The sequence below is a fragment of the Danaus plexippus genome, chromosome 15, assembly GCF_018135715.1.
Source record: "Danaus plexippus chromosome 15, MEX_DaPlex, whole genome shotgun sequence".
NCBI classification, from domain to species: domain Eukaryota; kingdom Metazoa; phylum Arthropoda; class Insecta; order Lepidoptera; family Nymphalidae; genus Danaus; species Danaus plexippus.
In genome coordinates this window covers 3,980,337-3,989,419 of record NC_083547.1, presented here as the reverse complement: position 1 = coordinate 3,989,419, position 9,083 = coordinate 3,980,337, and the positions used below count along the sequence as shown (strand labels likewise).

Here is a 9,083-nt window from a genome sequence, read left to right as displayed (position 1 = left end):
GGATATCAACGAATTAAGTACCTATTTCTTGATATCAGGTGTTTATTAAGCAGCCTTATGTGTTTTATTATTGTTAGAATTTTTTATATAGAATTCTTGTGATGGATATTAAAATTAATTTATTTCTTCAATTTTTATCTAGACTTCGAAATACTGCATCAATCCTGTGGTCTGAAATCGATTTTGAACAATGATTGCTAATTATTCGCTGCGGTTGTTCCTTGATAGAACTTTCATTTTAATTTGGTGTGCTTGCCACTTGATTTTCTGCATTTATATCGTTTTGTTGAAGTAGCTTAGTTCACGGTAAACACTATTTAAAGTATTGTACCTACTTATCAAACGGAAACTTATTTAAGGATAAATTTAGCCTTGTTGCTTTTAATTTCTTGGATCGACTAATTATGTAAAATAGTCCATTAAGAAGCTCATAGTCTGTAAGCATTCTAATATTATTTATATTTTCCTAGTCAAGCCTGCTGCATACATAAAAACTAATTTCTATAAATGAAACTTATGATTTTATAGCACATATATTTGCATACATATAAGATTATATTGCGTAATCACAGAAATTTCTTACGCCTACTTAATTTAATAAGATAGTACGTCTATAAGGTTAACTTTTACATATATAGAGAAAAAAAGCAGATTATGGTTTTATTCTTATTAATATTGATTTTTATTACTTTAGAAAGCAGTGATTAGGTCACTAGGATATCATATGAAAGTATCATAGGTGCTACCTCCACATAGTCAAAACACGTGAAATGCCTAATTTATCATCATATTTTTTATATACAGCCGTGTGAGGTCCAGTTTTCATATATCTACAAAATATATTTTAATTTCATTATTGGTAATGGGTAAATGCTAAGAAGACAATTTCAGAACTCTAATTAAACAGACCTCCCTGTAAATAATTCGATTACAATGATACCTCTTTGATAATACAAATGTTTGATTTGACCAATAAAAAGTATTTTTAACGTCAAAATCGCAATTTCAGCCTTTTGTACAGTCCTTTTAATAATGTTATGTTCGATTTTATAGATAATATACGTGATGAACTTTTCGTAGAATTTATAGATGTTCTTGATTTTTTATCCGTAGGTAGTCTAAATCTCTATGACAGAATTACTGAAAATTTAATTCTCATGATAAGGACACAATTACGGAAACACAAATGCGAGGACAATTTCATGGTATGAAATAATTCGTGTGTATTTCATGTAAAGAAACTTGAGGACAGCAAAATTTAAAGTTGGACAATGGAGGAAGAAACTACTGTTACTGGGACCGAGACCCCAGAGACAGCTGTTGGTTTGGAAGAGGAGGTCGGTAATAGAATAGAAAATGAAGCAACTAATGAAGAGGTACATGGGGAAGGAATTGAGGACATGGCTGGAGAACATTTCGGTGAAGAGGTTGGTGGAGAACATATAGAAGGGGAAACGGTAGAAGGTGAAGGTGAACATAAAGAGCAAGTTCTAGGAGAAGGAGAGGAGTTGATGGGTGAAGCTTTAGAAGGTGAACAAGGAGAGGAGAAAGCAGAAGGTGTAGAAAAGCAAGAAGAACAACCTGCGCAAGAGGAGCAAGTCGAAGAAGAAGAAGCTTATGTTGAGGAACCACCTCCAGACCCAGCTGCGCCGTATGATTTATCAGATTCCAAAGAAGCATTAAAAACGCCGTTTCAATTAAGGCCGGATCAGCTGGCAGAAGTTGAACAACTTTGGGAGCTATATCAAAATTACACACCAGCGTATACTGATATAAATGGTTATATAACAGAAAAAGAATTAGTATATATGTTAAAATGTCTTCTAATTATGACTTATACTGAAGAACAGTTACATCAGTTAATCGCTTTTTGTGTCAGACCACCACACCCTGAAGGGCATATTACTTATGAGCAATTTTTAAAAATGGTCATATTACGGCAACGAGATTTTCCGGCTGAAGATGAATTGCGGTCGGCTCTGCAAGTTTATGACCCTGGCAGAACAGGCACTGTTGATCGTGAATATTTAAAGGAGGTTCTTGCCAAACAAGGACATAAGTTACCCCAAAAGCTGTTGGATAATTTAATTAAAGAAGTCGACATAACTAATGACGGAACTATAGGTATAGAAGATGTTGTCGGTACAATGTGCATTGATCTTAATACAGACGATATAATGATGCTTAGAGCAGCAGTAAACCCTGAGGAAGAACAGTAGTAAAATACAACCAATAAAAACAAAAAAAAAACAATAAAATTACTGTGAATAGAGATAATAAATATGTTTTATTTATTTACAACATAAAAAATATGTTGTAACAAAAGTAAGCAACCCTCAAATAAATTAATTCTTATTTATAATCATTACTTATAAAAAAATATAAATAACGACAAAGAGTTAAGAGAAAGAAAAACTTACGAGAAACTTCAATCAATTCAAAGCTTTGTTTAAATTATCATTTATTTCTGTAAATACTATGAATCCTTTTTCTAACATATCTAATTAACTCGCTGTTTAGTTTATGTAATGAAAACTTCTATACCATTCTTTGAATAAGATTTTTAATATGTACGCTTTTTTTTATTCTTTCCATGTTTACCAGATAAAAATAAAAGATGATTTAAAAATAAGTAAAGAAAAAAATTAAATATTATGAGCGTCCATAAAAATATTGTCTCATATTTGATATTAGTTAATTATTATTTTTTTAATATTTAATGTAGTCGTAAAGTTGTAAACTAAATATAATACTATTTTATCATTGGTTACCATAAATTATGAAACATTTCTGAGTTAATTTTTACACAAAAAAAGAAACTAGGATTCTTAATATTTTAAACAAGTAGCAAAAGGCAGCTAGCACTTATAATCTTTCTTACCATATTATTATAAATTCTTTAAAATATTAATTTTGTGAATTATATAAATGACTAAGTGGAAAATAAATATTAATATTACTTAAAGTGAAAATCAAATATTTAATTATATATCAGATTTTCTGTATCATTAAATGTTTTAATCTGTTATGAATTGACCGCTCATTTCAAACTTGTGCCGTCACTGGTGTATATGTCAAATTCAAAATATAATTATTCTGATTATTTAGTATTTACTTGTAAACATCTGTAATTTTGTGAATATGAAGACACTTCTAATAATTTTTGTTCTAATTTCCTGCTGGAATGAAAGTTAGTAACGAAGTTTTTAAATAGTCTTCAAAACATTAGGGTGTGGCAAGCCTATTAACATTGAAGCTAGAATTGTGTTTCTATTGTGTTCTGACTGAAGTCCTATACATAAAAAAGTATTTATATATAAATATGCTACTAAATTGTATGATATATAAAGCGCAAGTGTTTTTGTAGTTTTCGCGATATGGTGCTATCAGTGCACACCAGCTACCCCGGGATGTATGGAACCCTTTAACTGGCGAGGAATTGGTTATTTAGGCAGCCTATGTCCAGATCGGGAAGATATTTGTGTTAAACTTATTGAAAGAAAAGGAGGTGAATAGTATTTTCCTTACAAAACATTTTTTATTTTTTATGGTTATGATTTTATATAGTTTAAAAATTTTCAGCTCAGGAAGTTATTACAAGAGATTGCCTTAGCAATTTTAAAGCTATCAGAAAAGATATACCTGCAGATACATATGAGGGCTGCCGGCCGGCTGTACCAGATGTAACATTAGCCCATTATGTTAATAATTCTATAAAACAAATAGATATCAAAAGGTAATAGTTAGTTGTTGGTACTTCAACATTAAAACATCTTAAATAAACCTAAATAAAAAAAGTCAATTTGTCTTAATAATTTTCATTGAATAACAATAATAATGTTTTAATTTTCAGAGATTGGTATGATGAAACAACTTGGTGCTTTTGTTTCTTGGATCACCGATGCAATAGTGCTGCATTGAATAGATGGTCCATGACGGCAGTGGCCTTGACAATTCTATGTATAATCAAAACATGGTTCTGATATCCATCCACACAACATTTTGATAATTCTAATCTTGGTTACAACATTTTGAGAGTAAATTACTATCAATGACACTTTAAGTAAAGAGTTCTATATTAACTAACAATTTGAAACAATGAATGTAGTTTTTGCAATGTACAATAATTTTTTATGTAGTTTTTTGTAGCATTGTAATTGCAATACAGATAAATAGTTGACAGATTGCGTAAAATTTTGCTAACATTAGCTATTTTTTGAGTACATGTCATATTTATTGGTACATGAGAGTAATTTTTATATAGCTCAAACTAGGCTGTTTATATTGAAATTAATTTCGCTTAATTTTATAGTTCTTATGCTAAACGGGTTTTGTCAAGTTGTAGCTACATTAATAGTTGTGTAAGTTAGCCATTTTCATGTCTGACCATTATCAAATATACTATTGAAGTTTTTAATTTAAACCGGTCTAGTATAAGTTTGAGGGATGGCCTTATGCAATACTGATAATATATAATTTGGTTTATCATGTTTATTTCCATATATCAATCAAAATTTACCCAAAATAATTATTTTATTAAAAAAAAAATACATACCGGATGAAATAAACATGGTTTAAATTCTAAAAAAACAGAAATATTGTTTCTCATGTAATGATAGAGTAATATTTTGGAATATATTTTTAAAATAATCTTGTAATATTTACATTATTTTCTATGACTGTTACAGACTAACATATAATTAGAAAATATTTAGTGGTAAGTTCATGCTAGTTCTTAGTGATTTCAATATTCCGTCCATTTAATGTAAGCTATGTTTTTTACTATTTCAGTACAAAGAAATAAATCGTAATTGATATACAAGTTTTTATTATTTTAGATAATTTGTTAGTTTTATAAGCTGATAAAGGTGATCATCACTCTTGGACTATTGGTGACATGTCATACAACAGTGATATAAAAAAAATTATGTAATTTCTCTTAACACTAATCTGATATCTCCAACTTTCGTTTAAAGTTTATTCAGTTGGATAAAGGCACTTTATGCTCTGGCCCTGATTTGTGCAGCCCCTTCGCCACTTACACGGACTTGTTAGTTTATACTGCTGTGACGACCTCCGCCTGGAGTACCCAGGATAACTCCCCAGCAGAGTTGTTCAGTGACCGACAGTGTCCTATATACTGTGTCCTGTATGGCACAACTTGATAACCCTCACTGCAATGGTCCTCTGCGATTGATGTAGTGAGAGCTCCCCACTACGCCATGGTGCCAGATAACTGCCGGAATGGAGCTAACGGTCCTCTTAAATTAGTCAGAAGCCTTTCCATGGCTGCAGAGGTAAAATGAGGTTTGGGGCCACCGAGGATAAAAGTCCAGATACTTCATCTAGGCTTGACTGCCACCTCTGTACCCTGGACGGCGATAAATGCTCTTCGAGAGGGACCCCGGTGAAGACCATGGAACAAGGCCTCGGACTTGGTGACTCAGTAAGTCAGTTCTATATTCTCCGCCACTGATATGGTATCAACTTGTGCGAATATGGCCACTCCCACAAAAGCTCTCTCTGGGGAGTTGGGCCTGTTTATGTGATTCGCTATTGTTTATTTGGGTGCATGTATACATTAACCTTAAACTCAAAGGCTTTTTACTGGGTCTTCGGTAACGATCGTTAATTTATGACAGACACGTTGAAGGTTAACCTCACATATGTCCAAAAAAGTAATTTGGGTTTTGACTATACCAAATGTAAAACGGGAGGCTAAAAGACAATGTGCCTTCACGATCCTTAAGTGCAGTATTCCAAGTTCAGACGGCTTAAGGACAGACAAGAAGTCTTCTTTTGATGATATCCGTGCGGTGGTTGATGTTCAACTTCTGCGCCGGCTTTTATGGGGATGTTAGTGTGTACGGTTTTGTTTTAAAACGAAAGTGTTAGATAGGAAGTCACTAATCTCCAATAAATATATGCTAAATAAATTAAAGCTATAATCACTTAATATCGTTACATATACCATTAAATAGAAAATAAGTTTTAAGTAGGCTTCATACATTTTCAAAATACAATTAAATTTATTAATACGAACCTATCTATGAAATTTTCGCTTCTATATATGTACATGTTTGGATTAGTTAATTGGTTACAATCATAATAGAATAAAATACACTTTGCTAAATAGAGGAGCGAGAAGATTAATATAAATATAATATAACATATTAACACAAGGCTCTTAAAACAATTGCTTCGATCCTTTTTCTATCAAAAAGCCCAAATATAACCTTGGCATACCGCCAATAAGCATGCAGATCTAAAGTATTCTTCGTAATCGAACTGATATCGCATTACTAAAAACGAAGTTATAGTAAATAACAGAACAAAAGTCAAAAATGGGCTAAAAACACAAATTCATGCTAAATTGTAATGACTTGATGAAGCAACTGGATAACATATTAAAGGAGACTGATTATAAATATGATTGAAGCAATAATATTTGAATATGTGTGGAAGGAACGATTGTCTTAGCCGATGGCTGGGCTCGCTACTATCGTTGCGGTAAGACCCCTCTTTGAGGAGTGGCTGGAGAGTCCCCACGGCGTCCTCACCTTCTGCCTGGCGCAGGTGCTTACCGGACACGGAAGTTTTGGGAGGTACCTGTTTCGGATTCAGAGGGAGGAAACGCCCGGGTGTCGACATTACGACGACCAACCAGAGGACACAGTAAAGCATACGGTGGCGGAGTGCCCAGCTTAGGCTGAGCACCGCCGTGTTCTCAGGGTAGCCATCAGCGGCGGCGACCTCTCGCGTCCGGCTTTAGTTCAGGCCATGGTGCGGAGCAAAAGGCACTGAGAAGCCTCCTCCTCGTTCTGCGAAGCAGTCATGCTAGCTAAGGAGGATGAGGAGCGCGTGAGGGAACGATCCTCCTCACGCCCTAGCCGCCGCAGGGGACACTCCAGGCGTTGAGGTTAGCAAGACTATCTCCAGCCACCGTAAGCGTGGGTCTGCCGACGGCGAGCAAGGGCAGATTGTCGCCCGATCAGAACCAGATCTAAGCGTACGGCGTGCAGCGTACCTCGCGCGCCACAAAGAGCCATCAGACCACCACAGATGGAGCCCTAGAGCCGTTGCCAAGCCGGGTTGCGGGTGCAAGTGGAATGATGTACCATGGCCTGGCTCAGAGCAGGACAAGGTACGGGGGGTTTTTAGCCAATAAGAGTCTGACACTCCCTCTTGCCCCACCCAAGACAAGAGGGGTCATATGACTATTTTCCCCTTTTAAAAAAATATTATCAGCAATTTTCAGTTTAACATATGTTTTTTAAATTTTAATGGAGAATTTTATATTTCTCTCATTTTTCATAAATAATAATGTTCTGATATAATAGGGTAATCCTAAATATTAAAAGTTAGGTAATATACAAGATCAAACTGGAGGATAACATCAGTATACGCTGTAGTATCAGACGTTTGTTTGGGCTGAGCAACGTTTCGAATGAACATGAAACATAAAAGGTTGCTGGAATCTTACATTCACATTTATTGTTTTATTCCTGGATAAAAACGAATGAAGGAATGCTTTAGAAGTAACATTATACCGTAGGGTATCCAATATCCATATAAATAAAACAACACATACGTATAACAAGCGAAGAAACTAATTTATTTTATTTCAATCGAGTTGATTAAATTCGAAGTACATAATCCAACTTATAGGCAATATTGTAAGTGGTGTCCTACTTAAAAGTAATAATAAGTCGTTTCACATCTATCGATTACGGTCTTTTTGACCTTCATCCATTTGGAGAACAAAAAAATTGTTGTGTTAAGACAACAGTAACATCAATCCTGATAAACTATTACACATTATTAAAGTTATGTGACTAGAGTAAGAAGAGATTTTTTTCTATATGCAAATCATGGACCTGAGTCCTTGTCTGCAAGGTGAAAAAAGAGCAGGGCTGTGGTCACTAAGGTGGTCAAGAGAGCTATGAGTGACGGGCGTTGTGTCCTCAAGTATGTATAACACGTGCGCCTTAGTATAGGATATTAGCATATTATTTTTATTTATAGCAATACAATTATAAACGTCAGTGAGAAAACTGACTCATGTTGTAGTCTGGTATTTTTATATTACATAACAACTTAACGATAATACTATAGAGTATAGACAATCTATTTATTGACCTTATGAAATAAGACCTCAGACTACCTATAGTAACTTACTTACTTAATGTAAAGTTTATCTGATTTTTTTAATAGGTTATTTGAAAGTGAAAATGATTTATGGCACTTGACAACTGACGGGTAAAATAAAAATGTCTGTAATAAGTATTGTTTTAATTATTTGATTTTATAGGTAATTCATATCGCTACTTATGAATTTACTGAACATATTAATATACTGATCTAACAACGAACCGTTCTCAAGGCAGGGCCTTGAAAATTTTAATTTAAGTCATTTATAATAGTAAAAAGCCTGCATACCAATTTAAAAGATTATTACATACAATATTTTTTCTTCAAATGATTCTGAATCATATGATTTGTTGCGTGTTGTTTCTTGTGTGTTTCCCCAAGTCATTATTATATTGTCACTGGACACGGAAAGTTATTAAGAATATAAGACTACTCAACTATAAGACTCATATCCAGAAGCAAAACAACAAAACCGTGAGACTACTTTTTATAAATAAGATGACGTTATTTTTATTAAAAGATATATCTATTTCTAAAAACAATTGCGACCACTAAAAGAGTTCATTAGAAAAAGTAATTTCAAGCTTATACACTATTTTATGCTACTACTGCAGTAACGACCATTTAGATAGAAAAATTTAAGCCTACTTTCCGCAGAATGATTTTTTGTCTTTGCTATATTGTTAATTATCTAAACAAACTCATTAAATTGCTTAATTAATTTTCTTTTCACCAGCACATCTAACGGACTATGTTGTAAAAGCATAAAAGTGCATAATTTTAAGTTAACTATAAATTATTATGAGGCCATCTCCATATTGGATGATAAAAGTTTTTTAAAGGAAAGAAAATTATTCACACTAATCGTATTGACTTATGAATAATAAGACCTGTAAGAAACAAAATTAATCCGAATAATCATAATGTCCATA

General features: G+C 33.3%; 2 protein-coding genes across 2 annotated transcripts; both read left to right on the top strand.

Annotated features, from left to right (window-relative positions):
• The first annotated feature begins 985 nt into the window (after nt 1–985).
• Nucleotides 986–2,296, top strand: LOC116766332 (uncharacterized). Its single transcript, XM_032656160.2, has one exon. The coding sequence runs from the start codon at nt 1,272–1,274 to the stop codon at nt 2,217–2,219; it is 948 nt and encodes a 315-aa protein (XP_032512051.1). The 5' UTR covers nt 986–1,271; the 3' UTR covers nt 2,220–2,296.
• A 753-nt stretch (nt 2,297–3,049) lies between these two features.
• LOC116766544 (uncharacterized) lies at nt 3,050–4,822 on the top strand. Its single transcript, XM_032656433.2, has 4 exons — nt 3,050–3,190; nt 3,368–3,508; nt 3,583–3,736; nt 3,854–4,822. The coding sequence occupies exons 1-4, from the start codon at nt 3,142–3,144 to the stop codon at nt 3,981–3,983; spliced, it is 474 nt and encodes a 157-aa protein (XP_032512324.1). The 5' UTR covers nt 3,050–3,141; the 3' UTR covers nt 3,984–4,822.
• The last annotated feature ends 4,261 nt before the right edge of the window (nt 4,823–9,083 follow it).

Coding starts and splice junctions, on each gene's coding strand:
- LOC116766332 (XM_032656160.2), top strand. CDS start 1,272: ATGGAGGAAGAAACTACTGTTACTGGGACCGAGACCCCAGAGACAGCT.
- LOC116766544 (XM_032656433.2), top strand. CDS start 3,142: ATGAAGACACTTCTAATAATTTTTGTTCTAATTTCCTGCTGGAATGAA. Junction 3,191..3,367: donor AATTTCCTGCTGGAATGAAA/GTTAGTAACGAA, acceptor GTGTTTTTGTAG/TTTTCGCGATATGGTGCTAT. Junction 3,737..3,853: donor AAACAAATAGATATCAAAAG/GTAATAGTTAGT, acceptor TTTAATTTTCAG/AGATTGGTATGATGAAACAA.